This window comes from Schistocerca cancellata, chromosome 7, assembly GCF_023864275.1.
Source record: "Schistocerca cancellata isolate TAMUIC-IGC-003103 chromosome 7, iqSchCanc2.1, whole genome shotgun sequence".
In the NCBI taxonomy this organism is placed as follows: Eukaryota; Metazoa; Arthropoda; class Insecta; order Orthoptera; family Acrididae; genus Schistocerca; species Schistocerca cancellata.
The window spans coordinates 376846994-376874853 of NC_064632.1; the positions used below are offsets into that span (position 1 = coordinate 376846994).

General features: G+C 38.4%; 1 protein-coding gene across 1 annotated transcript in view; it reads right to left on the reverse strand.

Moving 5' to 3' along the window:
• LOC126092185 (low-density lipoprotein receptor-related protein 1) overlaps positions 1–27860 on the reverse strand; it is a 772271-nt gene that overhangs the window by 149501 nt on the left and 594910 nt on the right. The window contains exons 36-40 of the mRNA XM_049907661.1: positions 25157–25401; positions 16921–17154; positions 13117–13291; positions 12775–12979; positions 11491–11680 (exon numbers count right to left, since the gene is read on the reverse strand). Coding sequence (XP_049763618.1) covers positions 11491–11680; positions 12775–12979; positions 13117–13291; positions 16921–17154; positions 25157–25401 — 1049 coding nt within the window. The remainder of the gene's footprint in view (positions 1–11490; positions 11681–12774; positions 12980–13116; positions 13292–16920; positions 17155–25156; positions 25402–27860) is intronic.

The following is a 27860-nucleotide window of genomic DNA, read 5'->3' on the forward strand; positions in this document are numbered from 1 at the left end:
GGTTGCAGCCTTGTCTTACCCCTGAAACTACTCTGAACCATGAACTCAATTTACCGTCAACTCTAACTGCTGCCTGACTATCCATGTAAAGACCTTTAATTGCTTGCAAAAGTTTGCCTCCTATTCCATAATCTTGTAGAACAGACAATAACTTCCTCCTAGGAACCCAGTCATATGCCTTTTCTAGATCTATAAAGCATAGATACAATTCCCTGTTCCACTCATAACACTTCTCCATTATTTGCCGTAAGCTAAAGATCTGGTCCTGACAACCTCTAAGAGGCCTAAACCCACACTGATTTTCATCCAATTGGTCCTCAACTAATACTCGCACTTTCCTTTCAACAATACCTGAGAAGATTTTACCCACAACGCTGATTAAAGAGATACCTCTGTAGTTGTTACAATCTTTTCTGTTTCCATGTTTAAAGATTGGTGTGATTACTGCTTTTGTCCAGTCTGATGGAACCTGTCCCTACTCCCAGGCCATTTCAATTATCCTGTGTAGCCATTTAAGACCTGACATTCCACTGTATTTGATGAGTTCCGACTCAATTTCATACACCCCAGCCGCTTTATTGCACTGAAATCTATTGAACATTTTTTCCACTTCCTCAAATGTGATCCTATTTCCATCATCATTCCTATCCCATTCTACCTTGAAATCTGAAACATTACTGATCGCATTTTCACCTACATTGAGCAACTCTTCAAAATATTCCCTCCATCTGCCCAAGGCATCCACAGGATTCACCAGCAGTTTTCCTGACCTGTCCAAAATACTTGTCATTTCCTTCTTACCTCCCTTTCGAAGACTGCTAATTACACTCCAGAATGGTTTTCCAGCAGCTTGACCCATAGTCTCCAACCTGTTTCCAAAGTCTTCCCACGATTTCTTCTTGGATGCTGCAATTATCTGTTTGGCTTTGTTTCTTTCTTGAACATAACTTTCTCTGTCTACCTGGGTTCTGGTATGTAGCTATTTTTGATACGCCTTCTTTTTCCTTTTACAGGCTGCCTTGACTGTATCAATCCACCAAGCTGTTTGCTTCATCCTACTTTTACACACTACTGTTCCAAGACATTCTTTAGCCACTTCTAGTACTGTGTCCCTGTACCTTGTCCATTCTTTTTCCAATGACTGTAATTGACTACATTCAACTAACTGGTACCTTTCTGAGATTGCTGGTGCCTGATTTCCTTATCCTGAAGTTTCTCCACTCTTATCCTCCTACATATGGACCTGACCTCCTGTACTTTCAGCCTCACAATCCCAATTTCACTGCAGATTAAATAATGATCAGTGTTATCAAAGAATCCCCTGAATACATGTGTGTCCCTCACAGCCTTCCTGAATTCCTGATCTGTTATTATATAGTCAATGACTGATCTGGTTCCCCTGCCTTCCCAGGTATACTGGTGAATGTTCTTATGTTTAAAAAAGGAGTTTGTGATTACTAAGCCCATACTGGCACAGAAATCCAAGAGTTGTTTCCCGTTCCTGTTGGCCTCCATATCCTCTCCAAATTTACCCATAACCTTTTCATACCCTTCTGTTCGATTTCCAATCCTGGCGTTAAAATCACCCATGAGCAGAACACTGTCCTTGTCCTTTACTCTAACAACTACATCACTGAGTGCCTCATAAAAACTATCCATCTTATCTTGATCTGTCCCTTCACAATGCGAATATACTGACACAATCCTAATTTTCTTGCTAGACACTGTCAAATCTATCCACATCAGTCGTTCGTTTACATACCTTATTGCAACTACGCTGGGTTCCATTTCTTTCCTGATGTAAAGCCCTACACCCCATTGTGCTATTCCTGCTTTGACTCCTGACAGGTAGACCTTGTATTCTCCCACTTCCTCTTCTTTCTCACCCCTTACCCGAATGTCACTAACAGCTAAAACGTCCAGCCCCATCTTACTTGCAGCCTCTGCCAGCTCTACCTTCTTCTCTCCTTGAGAAAAAATTTATTTTTACATATTTCGACTAATCAAATTTACAAACTGTTTTATTGACATAAGCCAGTGGCCTTGCCACATTGGTAACACCAGTTCCCATCAGATCACTGATGTTAAAGTGCTGTTGGAATTGGCTAGCACTTGTATGGGTGACTGTCCAGTGTATCAAACACTGTAGGGAAATGAGGTGCACTCAGTCCTTGTGAGAACAATTGAAGAACTACTTGACTGGGAAGTATTGGCTCCAGTCACGAAAACTGACAAGAGCCAGGAGAGCAGTGTGCCCCTCAATATCTGCATTCAGTGATGCTTGTGGGGATTTGACATGAAGTATTTGCCAAACAAGTTAACTTTATACCTAACCTAAACATATGCCATTTATTACTTGTCTACATTTTGATAACAGAAGGAGAAAAAAAATGATGAAAAGAGATGGTTTACATTACTTTTTATCTTCACTACCTTTTCTGCTTACTATGCCTGTCATCTGTGGTATCACTATTATTAATCATCATCATTGTCATAATAGCAGAGCTATAAAATTTATATCTCTGTGGTCACAAATATTTGGCTTTTTCTTTTATATAATTACAATTTCTGAGGTAGCAGTGGAAACTGAGAACACAGTTTCTTTTTCTGAATACATAGCAGATTTTAGTTCTGTGCTGACATGAGAACGTTACAATTTCTCTCACTTCCAAACATATCATCTGCTCGCTACTCTCTTATTGGCTGTGTAGAACTGGCAGTTGACGCACCCCCTTTCATTCCTGTCATACCTCACCTTGAGCGTTGCCAACGTTGTTGGAAGAAACATGTAGGTGCACTCCTGGTCCCTATCCACGTTTCTAAAATCTCCTGCAGAAATATATGCTATTGTTGAGCATGTGTCCAATTCAAACTACAAATGAATTCATGCAAACTGCAGTTTAAACATAGTAGATGTTCACAAAAAGCCAAAGTATGTGGTATATATTCCCATGGTTGGCAGCATGATGATATTTTTTGTCTGCTCACCACTCCGTTCCCTGCTCTCATCTTCATTCTTCACTAAGCTAGTGTCACTGTTCTTCCTTCGACCCTCCCATAGCGTTGTGCTTGAACAACTGTGAAGTATGAACTGCAATGTCTTTTAGGATGCATATCATATGTAACAACAGAAACTAATACATAAATAAAAGATTGCTGTCATGATTTAATCCTATTCTCGAACTTTAGTGATGTCTGTTAGCACTATTTTCATGATAGGTCTTACTGCCATAATTTACTCTCATGACAACAATTAGTTACTTTAGTATGATTTATTTTGTTTATTAGACATTTAATTCTGGATTAAATTTGATTTCTTATGTCATCTGAATGTCACCATCTTGTTCTAAAGTTTATAAAAATTTTGTTAGTGTTTTTACCCAGTATTTTAATAGCGGTTCATAAAGAGAAAGCAAATTTCTCTTTTGCCACCTACTTGCTAAATCATTATGGTATCTCCTAACCAAATAAAATATTGATGTTGGTTCAGAATCAAGTAATGCTTTTTGAAGGACATTTCCTCCTTTGAATGTTACTCTTACATAAAAAAAAAAATAGCATAAATGTTTGTGTCCGGTATCAATACATGTACGAGAACTTTATTACAAACCTGTTCAACTACAACATGAGCTTGTAAGATGATGGAATTTCATGCTACTTCCTCTTATGTGAACAACAAAATTGTCAGATTTTAAGGAGAGAAACATTGTCGTAGTGGCTAGCTCACAGTTACTCACATATCCCCTAGACTAGTACTGCACAAGTCAAATGTCACATGAATGTTCAAGCAAAGTCAACACTGTGTGTAGTGCTTAGGCACAACAGGAAATTTGGAGTTTGTTCAAATGTATCTTTTGTCCAGGCCTACCTTTCTGAATTCTTCAAAATAAATCTACATGTGACTTGAATATCCAAAGATTTATGTACGATGTAATCAAACAAACAAGGCAAAAATGTTGGCCTCAGTAGCAATAGTTTAATCTTTGAATATGACAATCCTGTATTTTTAGAATGAAAAATTTGGGAAAGAGCTCTTCTTCTAATTGGGTAAATACAGTAAGTCTTGAAAGTAAAAATTTAAGATCATTAAACTCTATTATAATGACTTTAGTGCTCAAAAGTTTGCACAGAATACAAATTTTAAATATCTTTGCTGTACTTTACTTATCAGCTACACCAAGACAATGAAGATATGAAAATATCATCAAGTGCATTGTATGGCACTCAGAAGCAAGAGCCAAATTTTGGGAAACAATGGCTGTTACCACTTTGTGATACGACATCATCAAAACCTCAGTAGTGAAGCATTAAAGGTTGTATGGTTGGGGAATAACTATATCTTTGACACAATAAAATCAACTGACAATATTTTCTGCAGTTATATATTTCAAGTAATTTTTACGGGTGTATTAACTGTGAATCTGAGGTAGCTTCTTAGAAATCATGAAAATTGTGAGTTCCAAGATGTAAATGGATGTGTACCCAATCTTAAGTTCTGTTTGGAAAGTACATTCTGATTTATTGGTAAGAGAACAAACTGCCAATGCTGCAAACATGGAAATAATATTTATCCATGAATCTTTGCAATGCCTGAATGTAAGCCTTCAATTGTAGTTCAAATATAAATGATTGGTAGTGGGTTTGCTTCAAGATCATTCTCTAGTTTCTGCTCGCAACGCATAATTTTAATGCATGGGGAATGTTGACAAAGTACAATTACACCATTACTTGTACATACAGGAGTTTTTTATGCTATTGTACAATTATTTAATTCACACAATATGACAAAAATTCACTTCACAGTGAGCAGTTGATTTTATATGCAATTTAGTTCTACACTTATAGCTAGGCCAGGGCAGTTGCTAATATTATCATTCATGTTAGTTCCAAGTTATACATGCATCTAGGGATAAGCCACCACTTAATTTGTTTTCGAAAGGTTTATCTCCAGGCAACATTTTAACATAATTTGGTAGCAAATTATGAAAATCAGCTCCTTTGATGTAAGGACTTTCTGCTGTTAACTTCAACCTTCTATTACCATATGTAAAACTGTATTACACCTTGCATCATTACTCTTAATTTGCATTTTTCTGTTTCTGACATTAGTGCCTTCTTTCACTAACAGAACTGTTTCAAACAACAGATAGCATAAAGTGCGAAAATATTAAATCCAGTAAATAGGTTTTGAGAAGATGTTCCTGGTTTTACTTTCACTTCATTCCTCAAGCCTCTCATTTACAGTAAGAAAACTCTTTTCATATTTGTTTTGCCGGTCCTGCCCCATGCTACAATTCCATAAGACCAGAAGAGATGTACATGGTTTGTCCATAAAGTAATATCACCAATTGTAATCCGACACTCCTGCTGTTTGGTCTATCCTCCAGGACATGATGGCAGGGTTTGCTAACTTCCCAATGCATCCAAGTTTCCTCCAAGCTCCTTGAGAATAAAGACATGTTCCTGCATGATCCTCCGTTTGGTGGTCCGGTTCCACCTGTGATGCAATGTTCACTTGAACAGCGTGTAATGGAGCTGGGAGATGTGTTATTTTCTACCGGATTTGTCAATACCAAGTCTAATGAGGGAGGTTGTAAATGTTTTCTTATATTTTTATCAGAATATTTTTTGTGAATTGTAATTTGCCTTATTTTATGCTAATTTGCTTATACGTTCGAGAGTGACAGCATATTGATTAATATTAGTAGATGTGATGAATAATATCAAAGAGATTGGTTACAAGTGGAAGCTTGTGTGTTGTGTGAAATGTCTTTGATGCTGGAGTCGTCTTTGACCGTAGTCAGTCGGCAGTGAACACTCGGTGTGTGACGGTGGAACAATGTACAGGTCCCCGTTATAATAATTTGCAGAGTTATTCTATCTACTTTTTTATATAGACATCAAGAAGAAAGCACATTCGGAAAAATGGTATTTGTAGCACAAAAAATGAGGCAAACTCATTGAACCAGACATTTCCGCAGCCGACAAAACAGCATTATGGAATCATACTTTCACTAGACGACTGAAGCCAACACGAAAAAGGCAAATATCATCTTATAAACATCCACGGGAAGGTGAGTACTGTCAAGAAATCTGCTAAATTCAAGTATATAAAAATAGTGAGCATATTTCAAGCGGTACACAATCAAATTTTTTGTGAATCTTTGGAAGTCTATGGCCAAAACATTTCCAGTGATTGAGCAGGCATTTGGGAATAAATGTCTGTCACAATAGCTGGAACAAGACATTTTGGAAGACCAAAATGGGTCGACAATGAGATTCATTCCAGATGTCCTTCAAAGCTGAAAGGTGACAGTGGGATTCATGTGTTCAAAATTTTGAACACAGACGATAGAAGGAGTGTTCGTCTGATATTTAAGACTTTGGATATACCCAAAACCATCTTCCACGAGACTGTAGCTGAAGAACTGCAGATGACGAAAGCGTGTACAAAACTTGACCCGAAAATTCTGACTACAGACCACAAGTCCACTGGGTCAGCATTTGTGAAGAACTTCTGGAATTGTACAGAAATGATGCTCCTCTTTTGGACAATGTTTTACTCAACACCAGTTTTGAGTTTTTACATGACCCTGAAATAGAGAGATAGCCCCAAATGGCACAGATCACAGTCACCACACCATGAGAATGCTTATATGAACAGATCTAAAGTGAAGGTAATACTCATTGTCTTTTTTGCTGCTAGTGGTATAATCCACCACTAGTTTGTACCACCTACACAGACTGTCAATATTGCCTTTTATGTAAAAGTGATAAAAAAAGGGCACTTGCATCAGACCACACACCACTGATTCTTGTAAGTTCCACAAAGACAATGTGCCTAAACCATGTCAGCTTGTTCTATATTTTTACATGTTTGCTTACTGGCGTGATCCATGTCTGTCTAGTCACAGGCTGGTGCTTTGGTCACCTGTTAGTTGACTCTTTGGTTGTAGTTTCTTGGGGCACATTGTTGACCACATGGGCAGGCAGTTGGTCGCCGTCACTGAGTGAGAGACAACAGGAACATGTGACATATGGTGAGCTGTTCATGGAGCTTACAGATGCATGGTTGTCTAAGCGGCTAGGGGTTAGTAGAGTTGTGTCAGATGGCAGTACTTGGGCCTACTGCCAATGCAGTCAGTTTACCCTGGATTCAGAAGGCATAGTTGCTGATGTGGGTGTTGGGGTGCTTTTCATTTTCTGGTGCTGTCTGTTCTGCTCTTTGGGGGTAAGGTTACTTGATTGACATATGTGCTCCCATGTTGAAGTTACTCCCGCTACACTGGATTGCCTGTGGTTCTCCATCACTCTGTCTCAAGCATTAAATTTACCTTTTGTGCCTCTGTTTGAAATTATCTGACTGCCATAATTGATGTGTTTTAAAATTTCTTTTAATTGCAACTTGTTCAATGTCAGCTTATCTTGTCATTTGGGCCTGAAATCAATTGTGTCATATGTTCTAGGCCACCGCATGTATTAGTGACCACTGAGGTCAACATTGAGTGTTATTTGTATTGGAAGTTGTTGTTTCCCTGACTGAGGTAATGACTATAAAACTGCCTATGGCCTTGGTGAGCAAACACTAGCAGTCCAGTGAATCTTGGCTCATTTGGGTAGTTAAGTTCCACAGCTCTGGTGAGATTTCCTCCCTTAAAAAAAATTAATATTTATTGTTCTAAATACAATTACTATTGTAGTAGTTTGAGTGTTAGCCCTCAAGATTTGCCTGTTGCCTTTTAAGTTACTAAGTTTATGTGTTTGGGTAGCCCTGTGATTTCTTGGGTATTAGATTAACTTGTTGTAATATTTTATGTAAGATTAACTGATTACTCCTCTTAGTAATTTTTATCATAATATTCTTCTTGCAATACATATGGTTTGGTTGGAGCTTTGAGCCACCCTCGCTCTGAGTTTCTTGATTGTTTTGAGTATTTTTATAAGTTCTATGATTAATATGCATGAAATTATACGTCTGCTTGTTTGCTCTTGCTATCTGAGCTGTTTGTTGCATTTGGAGGTGCTGCCCTGGCATGTTATCAGTCACCCACCAGTTCAGTGGGCATATCCTGTCCACACTGGCTGTGTACGTGCATGTGGGCAGTGCGCTGCTTCCCATCTCACTGTAGCCTCTGGGATGTTGCAGCCTCCAAGCTTGCTGCGGCATCCCTCATATGTTGACATTCTATCTCGTAGCAACCGGCTGTTAATTTAACATGAAGGGCCCGTTATTCTAAACTGTCTTACTCAGAGCTGGCCAGCCGTATCTGCCCCTTCCATGTTTTACCTGTTTGAAGTCTGGTTTTAATGTAATAGTTTTAATATTAGTGTAATGCTCAATTTTTTTACATGGTATTTCATTATTTTCCATGGCAGTATCTCAATTAAGTCCAAGGAGCTTCTCTGATTATCAAATATTGGATATTTGCCTTGCAAATGGTTCCTGTGCTTGTTGCATAAAATAATAGTAACTAACGAGCCTCAGCTCATCAGTTACTAGACTTGCATAATTTTATGTTACTACGCTTCTTGTAATGAAGATGATAATGATGATGATGATTGGTTTGTGGGATGCTCACCTGTACTGTTGTCAGTGCCCATACAGATTCCCAACCTTTGCTCAGTCCAATCTCACCAATTGCATGAATGATGATGAAATGATGAGGACAACACAAACACCCAGTCACCTCGAGGCAGGATAAAATCCCTGACCCCGGGGATCAAACCTGGGACCCCATGCTCGGGAAGCGAGAACGCGAACCCGAGCTGCAGACACTTCTTGTAAGTAATATTCATTAATGTCAAGCATGCTCTTTGACCAGTCAAATGTTGGAATTATAATCTTTAGCATCACTGCTGTCACTGTTTGCCCAGCACTAAGCACATGTTTGAGTTATATTTAATGGTACTACTTGCTTGTTAGTCCTTCTTAAATTGGTGCATTTTATTTGTTTAAATTAACTAATTAATTATTGATTAGTTTAACTGAAGAAATTTTGGAGTAACTGCTTGAATCATTTGTATTTTATTAGAGTATCTGAGCAATAAAAGATTTTTGGACTCTTGTGAAGGAAGAAATGACTTATATGACCTGCACCTTTCCCATGCCCGCTTAGTTGTTTCTTTATCCTGACATTTCAGTGCCCAATCATACTGTTCCTTGCTGAGAGATTATCAGGTCAAAAACAGAGTGGAAACACTACCCCAGACCCCTTACAGTCCTGACCTTGCTCCAGCAGGCTTGACACTACATTCCAGACAAACCTTGTACTAATCCAAAACACATGGACCCTGGGGTTTCAGAATTAAGGTACAGTGATATTCTCCTTTATGTATTTTGACTGGATGCCCCTCCTCTGCCCCCTAACATGACCAACCTGCTGCTTCCACAAAAGTTGGGCATCTATACTGTTCCGGTGTAATGTCAAGTGCTAGCACGTCGGTCAAGAATGTTAGAGCAGAGAGGGCTCTAAGATGATGTCAACCAATAGTATGCAGACCGACCTCTGTCTAGGACAACTGCAAGACAGCAGTGGCCTCTAGGCTATGAGAACATAAGCGCCGCTCTGACTGGCCACAGACCACTGGAAGGCTAAGTAGCCGTTCTACGAATGCAACAGCAGCGACTTATGAACTGTATTGTTTCACTTGTATTAGGAGTTGTATATACTGAAGAGACTTCTTATTTAACTATCGCCAAGTGCTTGCAACATACCATTGTAAATTCCCAAAGTTAAGTATTGTCATTCATCTTACTGTAATAAAAATTCATTAATACAATTTGCTTGAATTGTTGTCAAGCAATCCTAGAAAGTAGGTTTCCTAGGCACCCCATATTAGATGAGTGGACAGAACAGAACATATACTATTATATAAAGACAAGTTACTGTTTGCCTTTGTTACCAAAAATCTTGAAAGTTATTGACTGATTAATCTCAACTTTTTATATGATACACTAATAAACATTCAACTGGACATATTGTAGGCTATGTATTTTTGTAAATGCATTTATGGCTTATCAGTTAATGCTTATACTACTACTACTACTATTACTACAGAATATGAAACTTTGTAATCCTACCCATTCACAGATTAAAAATATGCCAAATACCGCTGTTAAAATTACTATCCTCACAGATCCAGCAGCTTGAGAGGACTCTCTCATACCCTGGCAATGATCCCAACCAATTTGCCCATCCATTTAAAGCAACTTCAATTTCCTATCAAGGTTTTGTTAGCAATAACAATAAACAAGGGTCAAAGCTGCAGATGGGCAGAGAGAGGGGGCAGGAGGTGATGCACAAACAGTGGGGGGGAGGGGGGGGGGAAGATGGACAAAGAGAGAGGGAGGAGGAGATGGACACAGAGGGGGGAGGGGGGGGAGAGGAATTATGAAGTATATCCAATTCCCTTAGATATTTATAACTTGCAATGCATTGCAGGATTTATTGTATACTGAATTTACTCGAATCTAAGCCACACTCGAATCTAAGCCGCACTCAAATCTAAGCCACACCTGAAAAATAAGACTCAAAATCAAAGAAAAAAAAAATTTCCCAAATCAGTTGCCATGTTTCATTTCTGACTGTATCACTATTCAGCATAAGAATAATAGGAATATAAACATGACATGATATTTATATTTCTCCGCATTTGCTGTTGTCTCACTCTAGTTTCGTAGTTTATTAGGCAGACAGGACTTAAATGAGATAGCAGCAAACACGAAAGAATACATGGCACAATGTTTACATTCTTCTACCTTTTCTTTTAATTTATTTACTGACACAGAGGTTTTGGCGCCAGTATTTATCTTTGTGCCTGCAAAGCATGCCTGTGTAGTGCTACATATATTCGACAGCAAAAGTTAGTTGTGGTGGCACCTACCAACATTTTTTAGAACTTCCGCTTACTTTGCACTTGATTCTAAGCCGCAGGCGGTTTTTTGGATTACAAAAACTGGGAAAAAAGTGTGGCTCAGATTCAAGTAAATACGGTAAACACAAAAATTTATATCCAAGTTGTTACTCTTGAAGTGAGCTCTCGCCTTATCAAGAAAGTTTTGAACCCCTTCAGTAAGGCTGACCTCACTGCCTATACAACAGACACTAGATGTGTCATCAGCATACAGTGATTAGATGCTTATTATCTACAGAATTTGACAAAAATGTACATAACTTATGAATAGGACTGGATCTAATATTTATCTTTGTCACAAAAGAATTGCTTTTTTATAGCAGAACTTGTAAGAAAGAATATTACTATGTTAAAAATATCTATTTACAAACTATATTCATGTTCTGCCATCTATTTTGGAAAAAAATTGAGGTTAAAGATAGATACACTTATATCATTTATAATTATGACATTTCCAAAAGTCATCAGTTGATAATTCTGCCACAAGGCCAATGTTGCTGTTCAATTTAACTACTTTTACTGAATTACTGTATGGTACAAGCAAGTGTAATTATACTTGTTGAACTGAAAACTCACAGTCATTTGTATCATTTGCAACTGCAATAATGCCCATTGGCCGAGGTACATCCCTCCTTAGCCATACTACATCATCTCCAGTGTATTTGTTAGCTCTAATGACAGCATGCAATACCCAGTCTGTCCAGAATATGTAATCCCCATACACAGCTATATCAAATGTGTGTTGAGGCTTTACCCTGCTTAAAACCTGTGAACAAACAATTCTGCTACACAAAAACATAGTATAAAATTGCATGAATGCAATACAAGAAAAGACAAAATTATAAGTGGCATTCAAAAAGAAACAAGCCAGAGGCATAATTACATAAACCAGTACCTCAATATTAGAAGTATTGACCCTGGCTGTTGAGACACTGTCCCACTGTGACACAAGGTGGTGAATGGCTGTCTCATAAAATTCCCAGGGCTGCGATGTTAACCAGTTCTGCACCTGCAGCTGGACGTTGTCGTCCTAGGTGAATCGTATGCCCCTCAGAGCCTTTTTAAGGGGACCAAAAATGGTGTAATCACAAGGAGGGTGGCTGAGAACCTACCATTTGAATTTCTGCAGGAGTGCCGCGACTATGTTGGCTGTACGAGACTTTGCATTGTCATGGAGCAGAATCACCCCAAGTGTGAGATTGCCTGGTCATTTTGTTTTGATTGCTTGGCAAAGGGTGGTCCAGATTTGCGAGTAATGCTGGGCATTCACTGTTGTCCCGTGCTGCAGGAAGTGAATCAGAAGGGGCCCATCTTGGTCAAAGAAGAGTGTCAGCATAAGGACAAACGATTCACCTCAGATGACAATATCCAGCTGGATGTGGGGAACTGGTTAACATCACAGCCCTGGAAATTTTGACAGCTGTTCACTGCCTTGTGTCATAGTGGGACATGTGTCTCAACAGCCAGAGACAATACTTCTAACATACAGGTACTGGTTTCTGTAATTATGCCTCTGGCTCATTTCTTTTTGAATGCCCCTTACACTTCTGAAATTATTACAGTATATAGATCTTGTTCTTGGATTTTTCTTGCACATAAAATTGTTACAAAGAACATGTTTAATGAACATAGGTAATTTATCTACCAGCACTTTTAAAGAATTATTAACTATTAAACAAACCTCATTTCAAAATACTGCTACCTATTTCATGCTCCTTTGGGATGAAGTGACACTCTTAATATACTAGGTAATACCTTACAAGGCAGCACTGTAAATTAGACTATTACTGTAGGTATTTCTACGTACAAAACATAACATCAGACACTCATTTTGCTCTACAGAATGACGTTGCTCTTTACCACTCTGTTCGTGCCATCATAGTTTGCTCTTTCAATCTTGTCAAATCGTGCATCACTCCAGTACAGCTTCTGTGCCTTGTGGTCCAAGGCAAGAGCATTGGGCATCCGAATGTCTTTTGTAATGATTGATTCAAGACCTTGTCCATTTACAAAAGCCCTTTGTATCGATGGATTGTGCGAATTCCAGTTTGTCCAGTATATACGTCTGCAAAGAAGTGATGGCAGTCAGCACACAAAGAGAAGACTGACTTCATGGATTATTATTATTATTGCTATTACACAAATGCTACTTCAAAATTTCTATAAAAGAAATTTAGGAAACCATTGACAGTAAATACTTACGCTTCACAGCTGTCTACATCAATGCCTCTAGGTTTATCTGTCTGCTCTAATTTAATTACTGTTTTGATAACATTGTTTGTTAGATTGATCTTGCTAATAGTTGGATCATTGTTACAAGTCCAGTACAGCATGTTGTCAAATGCCTCATATGCCAGGCCTTCAACTAACCCCTGACCTGAAGAAAAATTAAAGTGAAACACTGAATTCGAAAATGAATAAAAAAAAAAAAAACATTGCAACATCCATAATTCAAGAAAAAACAATCTTGGAAAACTGCGAGGCAAAGATATTGACATATACTACAAAGAACCCTTCACTCTGCAATAAAATGTGTACTATGTCCCTTGACATTACAGCTAACTTTTTGTGTCTGTGTTTGCTTTTAAAAAAATAACATCCATAATTCAAGAAAAAACAATCTTGGAAAACTGCGAGGCAAAGATATTGACATATACTACAAAGAACCCTTCACTCTGCAATAAAATGTGTACTATGTCTCTTGACATTACAGCTAACTTTTTGTGTCTGTGTTTGCTTTTAAATAAATGTGTTTTGGAAAAGGAATCTGCCTTGAACAACACAATTTTCTTCTTTTTCGACCCAGACATATTTGAGTGAATAGCGTAGATTGCTCAGATAATGACAATATCATGAAAAGGACACATAGCTAATGAAAAGGACACACAGCTACTCACCGTATAGTGGAGATCTTGAGTTGCACACAGGCACAATAAAAGACTAAACAAGTAAGCTTTCGGACAAAAGGCCTTCTTCCGAAATAGACAACACACATACACATTCATGCAAACACAGCTCTCACACACATGATCACTGTCTCTATTTGATTTTGCATATGTTGTTCAGCTACATGATTAACAGTATGTACGATTGAGGTACATAATTTGGTAATACAACATGAATAAAGTAACCACTCTCCCAAACCTATAGTATTATTATGCAACATTTTACTTGTTATTTGACAGATAACAAAGAGAAGCCACTGAAATTTCACTGAAACATGTATAGGTGAAGAAATTAAAAAGATGTTTGCTAAAGACAGAATGCTTTTCCAAACCATATTTATGTGTAATATTTAGAAACTTCCTGACAGAATGAAACTTTGTCCCAGCTGAGAACAAAAATCCGGCTACTTCTTACAGACTGAGCTATCTATGCACAACTCACAACCTCACAGCCTCATTCCTGCCAGTACCTCTTTCCTACTTCATAGAAGCCCAGTCACATAACCTGCTGAACCAGCATTGCCTATGAATGGTTGGGTTCTGGTTTGTAGTCCAGATCAGGCATACAGACTTAATCCATTAGGAATTTTCATATTGTAATATTAATTAATCGGGTAGATCATAGAGTTATCTCTGACCATCTTATCTTCCTCAGTATTACTTTTACCTTCTATCAGAAGGTAAATAAAGTGTGGTGGGTAAACAGAGGACGTTCAAAAAAGCAGATAAAAATTTGCTTGATGCCTTCCTGAAAGACAATCTCCAATCCTTCCAAGCTAACATTGTAACTGTAGACCAGATGTGGCTTGAATTGAAAGAATGAGTATTGACAGCAGTTGGGTGATTTATACCAAATAAATTGACAAACGATGGAGCTGATCCCCCATGGTACACAAAACAGGATACAACAGTGTTGCAGAAACAATGAAAAAAGCGTGCCAAATTTAAACAAATGCAGAACCCCGAGACTGGCAGTTTTTTACAGAAGCTTGAAATTTAGCTCAGACTTCAATCTGAGATGCTTATAATAGTTTCCATGATGAAACGGTGTCTCAAAACCTGGGAGAAAATCCAAAGAGATGCTGGTTGTATGTAATGTATGCTAGTGGAAAGACATAATCAGTGCCTATCCGGCGCAATAGCAATGGAAATACTATTGATGACAGTGCTGCTAAAGCAGAGGTACTAACACAGCATTCCAAAATTTCTTCAGCAGATGGGATGAAGTTAATATTCCAGATTCGAATCAAGAACAGCTGCCAACATGAATAACTTACAAGATGATATCCTCAGCATACTGAAGTGACTTAGATCACTTAATAAATGCAAGTCTTCAAGTCCACATTGTATATCTATTAGGTTCCTTCCAGAGTATACTGATGTAATAGCTTCATACTTAAGAATCATATACAACTGCTTGCTCGATGAAACATCTGCACCCAAAGACTGGAAAGTTGCACATGTTACTCCAATATTCCAGAAAGGCTATAGGAGTAATCCCCTAAATTACAGGTCCATATCATTAATACTAAATTACTGGCCCATATCATTAACATCAATATGCAGTAGGATTTTGGAACATATATTGTGTTCAAACATTATAAATTATCTTGTCTGTTGACACAAAATCAACAACGATTTCAAAAACATTCTTGTGAAACACAACTAGCTCTTTTCTCACATGAAGTTTTGAGTACTATCGACAAGGGATTTCAAATTGATTGCATATTTCTAGATTTCCAGAAGGCTTTTGACACCATACCTCACAAGCAGCCTGTGTGCCTATGGAATATCATCTTATTATGTGACTGGATCCATGATCTCCTGTCAGAGAGGTCACAATTTGTAGTAACTGATGGAAAGTCTTCAACTAAAACAGAAGTGATTTCTGGCATTCCCCAAGGTAGTGTTATATGCCCTCTGCTGTTCCTTATCAATATAAGAGACAATCTGAGCAGCTATCTTAGGTTATTTGCAGATACTGCTGTCATTTATCGTCTAATAAAGTCATTAGAAGATCAAAACCAATTGCAAAACAATTTAGATAAGATACCGGTATGGTGTGAATATTGGCAACTGACTCTCAATAATGAAAAGTGTGAGGTCATCCTCATAAGTGGATTCCAAGGAATCCATTACACTTTAGTTACACGATACATCAGTCAAATCTGAAGGCTGTAAATTCAACTAAATACCTAGGAATTCCAATTGCATACAACTTAAATAGGAAAGAATACACAGAAAATGTTGTGGGGAAAGTAAAGCAAAAATTGCATTTTATTGGCAGAACACTTAGCAGATGCAACAGATTTACTGAAGAGACTGCCTACACTAAAAGGTGTTTCTCATTGTGGTGTCATTTTCTCACGAAATTTCAATCATTACTTTTCTCCTTTGAATGCGAAAACATTTTGCTGAGGCTGATCTGCTTAGGGAGAAACAATAACCATAAAAAAATAAGGGAAATCGGAGCTTGCACAGAAAGAATATAGTTGTTCATTTTTTCTCATGTGCTGTTCAAGAGTGGAACAATAGAGAATTAGTGTGAACCCTCTGACGCCACTTAAGTGTGATTTGCAGAGTAGCTAAGTAGATGTAGACGTAATGTAGATTTATTATCTTTGTGCCATAATCAAAGACACTTTGTAAAATAATAATAGAAATTTCTGGATGGAGCAATATGTAAAATAAGGAAAAGTCAGTCACTCGCCTATAGTGAATCGATCAGTGGAGCACAGTAATTCATAACAGAAAAGAGCATTCATGCTAGTTTTTGAGCACTAGCAATAGTACACACCTTCACACACACAACCTCACAGGTGCTATGTCTAAGTGTTTGTGTGTGTGGATGTGTGTACTACTGCTGGAGAAGACCTAGTGCTTGAAAGCTAGTGTGAGTGCTGTTTTCTATTATATGTTACTGTGCTCCACACAGTGGTTGCCTTTTCTTTTATTTTACACTTTGTAAAATGATACTCTTGTGCTGTACATATGCTTACTCCTTTACAGCTCTGTATGTTCTACGCAAAAATATGCTTAATATGGCATTTATCATACTTACTGCTTACAATGACTGTATGATTCGTTCCATTGAAGTAAACTGAATTAATGCTCCCTTTATGAATATCAGAGTAAAATATCTTCTTTCTATTGTAATCAAAAGATAGTCCTATAGCATTGTGCATATAATCTTGTGACTGAATGCTTGGAAATGGAGCATTCAAGTTGCTTTCATCAAACATATGAATACTGTCAATTCGTACAACACGTGAGTACACTAAAAAGCTGTCATAATCTGAAAAGCAAAATACTTATTAGTATGATGGAAACAAATAAGAAAAATCAGGCATATGGTACATATCTTCACTTTAGTTCACTGGTATTTAACAGGAGAAATGGCCGCAGAATAAAACTTTTTCACGCAGAATGTGAGGATTTCAAACAAATGTTTCTTGGAAATAAGCAAGCACACAAGTCAGTACAATTTCCATTTCAACTGTTACCTGTTAAAAATTGATACAGAAAAAAAAATTAATAATAAAATGAATTAATGAGGAAAGGTAATCACCCGTGCGTAACATTCACAACATAAGGGTTATACTTAATGGTATTATTTTCTGCTACTATGAAGTATTAATAAGGGTGAAAATGGAGAAAGCTCTTCTTTATAATGAAATGCCAACTCTGATAAATGACTGTGCTGAAACGTTTCTTACTGTGGAAAAAAATGACACACTGTTCATGGTGATTAAATGATAGACTGATTACATTCTTTTATATCTTTTGTGACATAATCACAATGCTGCAAATGGTTTCAAACAGCCAGTGATGATATTCAGACTGAAGATGACTACTGGCTGACTGAAACCAATAACGGCATTCTGTCGTAAAAAATATAAAAAATACAAGAACATGAGTCTACTGAATACAAGGTGTTGTTAAACTGTTAAGTTTTAGACAAAGCAATTCTTCAAAACACACACACACACACACACACACACACACACACACACACACACACACATACACACCACAGTGTCCTGGGACTGCGCTTCAAATGAGATGAGTAGCAATAATGACTGAAGTGGGGTGGGATGACATGAGGAATGGCAGTGAAAGAGGTTAGGAAAGAATGTGCCAGGGTAGAATATGTGCCAGGGTGGAATGTGGATGTTTTTGGAAGGAATGTGACAGGTACTGACACAGGGAGATAAGGGGACCTTGTAGTCAGGTACACGCAATACACTGAAGAGCCAAAGAAACTGGTACACCTGCCTAATATTGTGTAGGGCGCCTGGGAGCATGCAGAAATGCCGCAACACAATATGGCGTGTACTCAAGTAATGTCTGAAGAAGTGCAGTAGGGAATTGACACCGTGAATCCTGCAGGACTGTCCATAAATCTGTAACAGTACGAGGGGTTGGAGATCTCTTCTGAACAGCATGTTGCAATGCATCCCAAATATGTTCAATAACGTTCATGTCTGAGGAGTTTGGTGGAGAGCATAAGTGCTCCTTCTACCGACCCCCACACTCAGATAATATAGTTGCTGAACAGTTCAGAGAAAATTTGAGTCTCGTAACAAATAAATACCCCACTCATACGGTTATAGTTGGTGGGGACTTCAACCTTCCCTCGATATGTTGGCAAAAATACTTGTTCAAATCTGGTGGTAGGCAGAAAACATCTTCCGAGATTGTCCTAAATGCTTTCTCCGAAAATTATTTCGAGCAGTTAGTCCACAAACCCACGCGAATTGTAAATGGTTGTGAAAACACACTTGACCTCTTAGCTACAAACAATCCAGAGCTAATAGAGAGCATCGTGACTGATACAGGGATTAGTGATCACAAGGCCGTTGTAGCTAGGCTCAATACAGTTTCTTCCAAATCCACCAGAAACAAACGCAAAATAATTTCATTTAAAAAAGCGGATAAAGTGTCACTAGAAGCCTTCCTAAGAGACAATCTCCATTCCTTCCGAACTGACTATGCAAATGTAGACGAGATGTGGCTCAAATTCAAAGATATAGTAGCAACAGCAATTGAGAGATTCATACCTCATAAATTGGTAAGAGGTGGAACTGATCCCCCATGGTACACAAAACAGGTCCGAACACTGTTGCAGAGGCAACGGAAAAAGCATCCGAAGTTCAGAAGAACGGGAAATCCCAAAGATTAGCTAAAATTAACAGACACGCGAAATTTGGCACGGACTTCAATGCGAATTGCCTTTAATAGGTTCCACAACGAAACATTGTCTCGAAATTTGGTAGAAAATCCGAAGAAATTCTGGTCGTATGTAAAGTACACAAGCGGCAAGATGCAGTCAATACCTTCGCTGCGCAGTGCCGATGGTACTGTTACCAATGACTGTGCCGCTAAAGCGGAGTTATTGAACACAGTTTTCCGAAATTTCTTCACCAGGGAAGACGAATGGAATATTCCAGAATTTGAAACATGAACAGCTGCTAGCATGAGTTTCTTAGAAGTAGATACCTTAGGGGTTGTGAAGCAACTCAAATCGCTTGATACGGGCAAGTCTTCAGGTCCAGATTGTATACCGATTAGGTTCCTTTCAGATTATGCTGATACAATAGCTCCCTACTTAGCAATCATATACATCCGCTCGCTCACCAATAGATCTGTACCTACAGATTGGAAAATTGCGCAGGTCGCACCAGTGTTTAAAAAGGGTAGTAGGAGTAATCCATCGAACTACAGACCTATATCATTGACGTCGGTTTGCAGTAGGGTTTTGGAGCATATACTGTATTCAAACATTATGAATCACCTCGAAGGGAACGATCTATTGATACGTAATCAGCATGGTTTCGGAAAACATTGTTCTTGCGCAACACAGCTAGCTCTTTATTCGCACGAAGTACTGGCCGCTATCGACAGGGGATCTCAAGTTGATTCCGTATTTCTAGATTTCCAGAAAGCTTTTGACACAAGCGACTTCTAATCAAGCTGCGGGCCTAAGGGGTATCGTCTCAGTTGTGCGACTGGATTCGTGATTTCCTGTCAGGAAGGTCGCAGTTCGGAGTAATAGACGGCAAATCACTGAGAAAAGTAAAGTGATATCAGGTGTTCCCTGGGGCAGCGTCCTGGGACCTCTGCTGTTCCTGATCTATATAAATGACCTGGGTGACAATCTGAGCAGTTCTCTTAGGTTGTTCGCAGATGATGCTGTAATTTACCGTCTAGTAAGGTCATCCGAAGACCAGTATCAGTTGCAAAGCGATTTAGAAAAGATTGCTGTATGGTGTGGCAGGTGGCAGTTGACGCTAAATAACGAAAAGTGTGAGGTGATCCACATGAGTTCCAAAAGAAATCTGTTGCAATTCAATTACTCGATAAATAATACAATTCTCAAGGCTGTCAATTCAACTAAGTACCTGGGTGTTAAAATTACCAACAACTTCAGTTGGAAAGACCACATAGATAACACTGTGGGGAAGGCGAGCCAAAGGTTGCGTTTCATTGGCAGGACACTTAGAAGATGCAACAAGTCCACTAAAGAGACAGCTTATACTACACTTGTTCGTCCTCTGTTAGAATATTGCTGTGCGGGGTGGGATCCTTACCAGGTGGGATTGACGGAGGACATCGAAAGGGTGCAAAAAAGGGCAGCTCTTTTTGTATTATCACGTAATAGGGTAGAGAGTGTGTCAGATATGATACGCGAGTTGGGATGGAAGTCATTAAAGCAAAGACGTTTTTCGTCGCAGCAAGGTCTATTTACGAAATTCCAGTCACCAACTTTCTCTTCCGAATGCGAAAATATTTTGTTGAGCCCAACCTACATCGGTAGGAATGACCATCAAAATAAAATAAGAGAAATCAGAGCTCGAACAGAAAGGTTTACGTGTTCGTTTTTCCCGCGCGCTGTTCAGGAGTGGAACGGTAGAGAGATAGTATGATTGTGGTTCGATGAACCCTCTGCCAAGCACTTAAATGTGAATTGCAGAGTAGTCATGTATATGTAGATGTGTTTAAACTGAGAAGAGCATTCCTGGAACCTTTCTGTAGCAATTCTGGACGTATGGAGTGTCACATTGTCCTGTTGGAATTGCCCAAGTCTGTTGGAATGCACAATGGCCATGAATGGATGTAGGTGATCAGACAGAATGCTTTGGTACATGTCAGCTGTCAGTGTCATATTGGGGGTCCCATGTCACTCCAATTGCACATGCCCCACACATTACAGAGCCTCCACCAACTTGAACAGTCCCCTGCTGACATGCAGGGTCCATGGACTCATGAGGTTGTTTCCACACCCCTACACTTACATCTGCTTGATGCAATTTGAAATGAGACTTGTCCTACAAGGCAACATGTTTCCAGTCATCAACAGTCCAATGTCAGTGTTGGTGGCCCCAGGCGAGGCATAAAGCTTTGTGTTGTGAAGTCATCAAGGGTACACGAGTGGGCCTTCAGCTCCAAAAGCCCCTATCAATGATGTTTTGTTGAATGATTCACACATTGGCAATTGTTGATGGCCCAGCATTGAAATCTGCAGCAATTTGTGGAAGGTTGCACTTTTGTCACACTGAACAATTTTTTTTCAGTTGTTGTCGATCCCGTTCTTGCAGGACCTTTTTCTGGTCGCAGCGATGTTGGAGACTTGATGTTTTGCGGGATTCCTGATATCCATGGTACACTCATGAAATGGTGTACAGGTAAATCCTCACTTCATCACTACCTCAGAGATGCTGTGACCCATAGCTCACGTGCCAACTATAACACCATGTTCAAATTCACTAAAATCTTGATAACCTGCCATTGTAGCAGCAGTAACTGATCTAACAATTGTGCCAGGCACTTGTTTCTTATATAGGTGTTGCTGACTGGAGCGCCATATTCTACCGTTTACATCTCTCTGCATTTGAATAGGCATGCTTAAACCAGTTACTTTGGCACTTCAGTCAATGTCAAATTTTATGACTGCTCTGATGTATAATTTTAACCATTCACTGAAATTTGAATGAAGCATGTATTTTACTGCTGGGAAACAATATTTGTTTGTTTGTTGTAAACTGTTTTCTTCCTGGTGATGTGTGACTCTAGTAGCCTAACAGTTGTCTTATGCATTTCAGTGAATATACAACTGCACCTTGTAATAGAACTAGTTACGGAGTAGTTAATGAATGCTTTGACACCACTAAAAGTTTAGCAGATTGTATATTACCTGATGCACAATATGTAATGGATAAAAGTTAGAAAGTATGGTTTTTCTTAATTTCCATCAGCAAATTAAAATGTATGGTTCACTTATATACTGAATAAACATCATTAACATTATTTCAGATCATTTAACTGTAATTAACATTAAGTTATAATTAGTTAGAAAACCTGATGTTGTGAATTAGCATACTGTCATAAATTTCAGAAAATTTATAATTTCATTTTTAAGATTGCATTATTACATTCCCGTAGAAATGTTAGGAGAAATATCTATGTTGTAATTAAACCAACAATTAATTAGTAAAATTCATAAATTTCAATTTACCTACAGACTTTTTTGAATATTTATCAGTCATCTGATGTATTTAACATGACTTGTGCACTTTATGTATCATGTCAATAATGAAAAAACAATTAGATCAGTTGTAATTAACTTTTTCATTAACAATGCTCGAACATTCTGATGTAAACACTATTGATTTTCAGTCATTTTGATACTATGAAATTATCATACAGAACTTTACCATAAAATTCTGTTTTGGCATTTCTTACTGTACCTCAGTAGTTGTTATGAATAAAATCCAACATGAAATAAGATGTAACTAATGATTTTACAATAGCTAATGTAAGTTTTTGTAACATGATAAGCAAATCTCCTCACACAAAGGTCAAAAGAACAATAATTATAAATGTACCTAGAATGAATGATCATTTATTGTCTTTAAAACTGTACTAACAGTTTGTTGTAAATCATCAAATTTGCATTGTAAAATCAGTAAATATAATTATTTATAAGCCAAAGAACAAACACTGTTAAGATATGGTATGTAATGAGCAGTGCAAAGCACTTGCAGTCTGTCACAGTTTGGCTGAAGTAATAATGTAAAGCCTGTAACAGTTGCTGTTTTGTCAGTCATGTTGGTAGAAGACAGTTTATGTGTGAACATCTTTGTAAATGCTCATGGAAAATACATCTGTGGTTAAAAGGATACATCAGTGTGTTAGAAAATGTTATTTCAATATCTAAGGCAAATCTACAATATACATCCCCTAACGGACTTTACTGGTAGAGGAAATTCAACAGTTCAAAGCTAAGTATTGCACTGCAAAAAACTACATCACTCTCATCCTACAATGAAGCTTTCATAATGAGAAGTATTTTAAGGGGGAACTGCAGTTAAGCAACATTAAAACCTCCATGAAAATTTTGATAATAATTTTAAATAAAATATCTTTCAAGCGTTTTATTATTCATAAGAACCACTTCATTCAGAACATGTCAAAGGACATTAGAAGATCTATTCTTTTGTGATTCTGTATTACATGGTTTTAATAAATAGTGCAAATGACTTTAATGTTTTTGGGTTTATTCTACATGCTTGATGATCTGCTGTCTATGTGTCTTTGGAGTGAAAAGTAAATCAATCCTTCTATATAGGACAGTTTTGGAGCTGAGTGGGTGATCTCTTACAATGTATTTTCTTTCCCAGGATTGTTAATTCTGAGGAAGATGTAAGAGTAGTTTCAAGAATTTGCAACTAATATTTCAGGTTAATTCAGCAAGTCTCTGCCCCCCCCCCCCCCCCCCCCCCCCCCCGGGGGGAAATACTATACCTCTTGGATTTGTCACTCAGTTATATTGTGTAAGTATCACAATATTTCATTGAAGCAATTGTTTGACATCTCCAGGTGTTGCAGCAATTACTGCTGCAAAACACAAGTAGAGATATTCACGTGGTGACATCTAAATCTGACAGAGCCTGAACAGGAATTATGCATGCACAAAAAATTTCTTACACTTTGATGAAAATACTGCTCATTGTGGCCTCTGTCAGGAGCAACATGTGCACCATGGGCAGAGATTGTGCTGACGTACTGTGAAGTGCTTATATGCACAGCAGACAATCAAATCAATACAGATACAGCATTTCAATTGGAATGCAATGCTAGCTGCTCTTAAATTCAAACGGAGAAACATGAATCTCCACTTACAGGTCTGACACAACGCATTACATGGTTTTTATTCAGCTTTTAACTACGGTAACTTCGGCAGCAGTCACTGCCGACAGCACATGCACAGAAGGCCTCTCTTTTCCTTCCCGCAAGGAGGAACTATGAGCACTATTTTTGTCCAACTATGAAAGCTTTTCAGTCTCTATGTGATTCTTGCTTCTGGCCTCAATAATTTGGATGCTACCATACCAATATTCCTGCTCATACCTTGCAGGAGTAGCTATCACAGGCACCTTACGATCTCTTAACAGTTTGTTTGATGAAATATTATGAGACTTACACAATGTTACCTGGTGTCAAATGCAACAAGAGTATACATAGATCCCCTGGGAAAACCTGAAAAGTTAAATGTGAAAACTATTTCACTAGGTTTGCTTCATATTCACACAATATAGTTCCTCCAGCAATACTATGGTCAAAAATGAGGTATTTCAAAATGCCAGTCAATGCTAAAACAGAATGGTGGGTTGTGTAGTCATACTTAAGTAAAATAGTTTGCAGCAAAACACAAAGATAGTTTGATAACAAAGCAGATACAAATGTAATGCTCATAATATTCACTACATTACAATTGCCAACAAGAAAAAGTGCAAAAAACAAACACAGTGGGCAGATAGGGTTTTTCTATCCTATACGTCATCTTCAGTACTAAAATAACATAAAATCAATAAACTAGCATGGATCATTGCATGCTGGAGAATTAGATATGGGACTTACATTCTTTGGTATAGACAAGTTTACTTGATTTTGAACATGTTGTCACTGTAACTACAGGAAATAGAAGGATTATCACAGTAACCAATTCAAATACTGTGATTAAAATTCTGTAAAACAGAGTCGATCACAACAGATGTTTATTTTGGTTGGCAACTGGTTTCAGTCTATCATTTACATCATCTTCAGACTGTAAGCACCTTGACCCAGCTGCTATCATGGTGCTTACATCCTGAAGATGGTCTAAATCACAGATCAAAACTGGTTGCCAACCAAAATAAACATCTGTTGTGATCAAGACTATTTTACTGAATTTTAATATTTCACACTGATAGCTATTCATTCTCTGCGAAAGAATGTTTTCTAAAATATTAATATACCTTCACAAGCTTTTCCATCTGCAGATACTTTACCATGTGCACATGCACAAACTGGATGTGTACCATTAAACAAACAAAGTTCGGCACATCCTCCATTATTTTCAGCACATGGATTTGTTCCCTGCTGCTTATATTTTGAAAAAACTTCAATATCCTTTAGTGAATCACCAAGCCCACGCATCAGCACTGTGTAATCTGAAAGATTTGATGCTTGTGCTGATTTGACACTACCACCTTCATGTGTTCTGGAAAGAAAATGAATTTCATTAGATAATGTACACATAAATAAGATAATATATTTAATATTGAGGATTTCCTTAGTATAATTAAAGCACAATATTGTCAAATAATTAACACAGAAGAGAAAGAAGCTCACACCAAAAACTTTAATTATCATTAGAAGTTAACACAATCACACAAACATGATTTTAAAAGCTGCTTCTGCCTGTTATAGTTTTTAGAGACAAGATATGCACACTGTAACAATATTTCATATATATATATATATATATATATATATATATATATATATATATATATATATATATACGGGAAAGACGAAAGGATGTGGGTTTTAAGGGAGAGGGTAAGGAGTCATTCCAATCCCGGGAGCGGAAAGACTTACCTTAGGGGGAAAAAAGTGCAAGTATACACTCGCACACACACACATATCCATCCGCACATACACATACACAAGCAGACATTTGTAAAGGCAAAGAGTTTGGGCAGAGATGTCAGTCGAGGCGGAAGTACAGAGGCAAAGATGTTGTTGAAAGACAGGTGAGGTATGAGCGGCGGCAAACTGAAATTAGAAATTAGCGGAGATTGAGGCCTGGCGGATAGCGAGAAGAGAGGATATGCTGAAGGGCAAGTTCCCATCTCCGGAGTTCTGACAGGTTGGTGTTAGTGGGAACTATCCAGATAACCCAGACGGTGTAACACTGTGCCAAGATGTGCTGGCCGTGCACCAAGGCATGTTTAGCCACAGGGTGATCCTCATTACCAACAAACACTGTCTGCCTGTGTCCATTCATGCGAATGGACAGTTTGTTGCTGGTTATTCCCACATAGAAAGCTTCACAGTGTAGGCAGGTCAGTTGGTAAATCACGTGGGTGCTTTCACACGTGGCTCTGCCTTTGATCGTGTACACCTTCCAGGTTACAGGACTGGAGTAGGTGGTGGTGGGAGGGTGCATGGGACAGGTTTTACACCGGGGGCGGTTAGAAGGGTAGGAGCCAGGGGGTAGGGAAGGTGGTTTGGGGATTTCATAGGGATGAACTAAGAGGTTACGAAGGTTAGGTGGATGGCGGAAAGACACTATTGGTGGAGTGGGGAGGATTTCATGAAGGATGGATCTCATTTCAGGGCAGGATTTGAGGAAGTCGTATCCCTGCTGGAGAGCCACATTCAGAGTCTGGGTGACAGCTGTCATAATGGAGGTACTGTTGCTTGTTGGTGGGTTTGATGTGGACGGACGTGCGAAGCTGGCCATTGGACAGATGGAGGTCAACGTCAAGGAAAGTGGCATGGGATTTAGAGTAGGACCAGGTTAATCTGATGGAACCAAAGGAGTTGAGGTTGGAGAGGAAATTCTGGTGTTCTTCTTCACTGTGAGTCCAGATCATGAAGATGTCATCAATAAATCTGTACCAAACTTTGGGTTTGCAGGCCTGGGTAACCAAGAAGGCTTCCTCTAAGCGACCCATGAATAGGTTGGCGTACGTGGGGCCCATCCTGGCACCTATGGCTGTTCCCTTTAATTGTTGGTAGGTCTGGCCTTCAAAAGTGAAGAAGTTGCGGGTCAGGATGAAGCTGGCTTCACATATATATATATGGTTATAATAGAAGGAAACATTCCATGAAGGAAAAATATACCTAAAAACAAAGATGATGTGACTTACCAAATGAGAGTGCTGGCAGGACGACAGACACACAAACGAACACAAACATACACACAAAATTCAAGCTTTTGCAACAAACTGTTGCCTCATCAGGAAAGAGGGAAGGAGAGGGAAAGACGAAAGGATGTGGGTTTTAAGGGAGAGGGTAAGGAGTCATTCCAGTCCCGGGAGCGGAAAGACTTACCTTAGGGGGAAAAAAGGACGGGTATACACTCGCACACACACACATATCCATCCACACATATACAGACACAAGCTTCTATTCAAAACAGAGAGCAAATTCACAACAAAAAGAAAAATTTACTTGTTCCTCAATTTACATGGCAGCTTGCACCAACAGATAAACATTTTGCAGCTTGATCACATAAAAACTCTTAAAAATTATCCGCTTATTTTTGTTTCCCCATGTTGCATTTAAAAGATTTATGTCTTCTAGTTTAGGTGGAGATCTTCCTTTTCTTATAAGTGATGATGCACTACAATATGTAAGTGTGAAACTTTTCCTTCTGTACGAGAACCACAGTTGTTACAGTCAGCAGAAAACAACTATAATTTTGTAATATTATAAACATACAAAACTTTAGTTCTCAAATAAATACTAACAAAGAGATAGAGGGGCTGGCCAGTACTTACCTCAGCTCAGTATATGCCTCCATCTTTGCTACCCTCCCTGTTTACCTTTCCCTGTTGCTTCATAACCTGGGTTGTGAGTAACTGAATGCACTTTCTCTTCTTCCTCTTTTTCCCCCTCTCTCCTCCCTGACGAAGGAACAAAGTTCTGAAAGCTAGGAACGTAAATTTT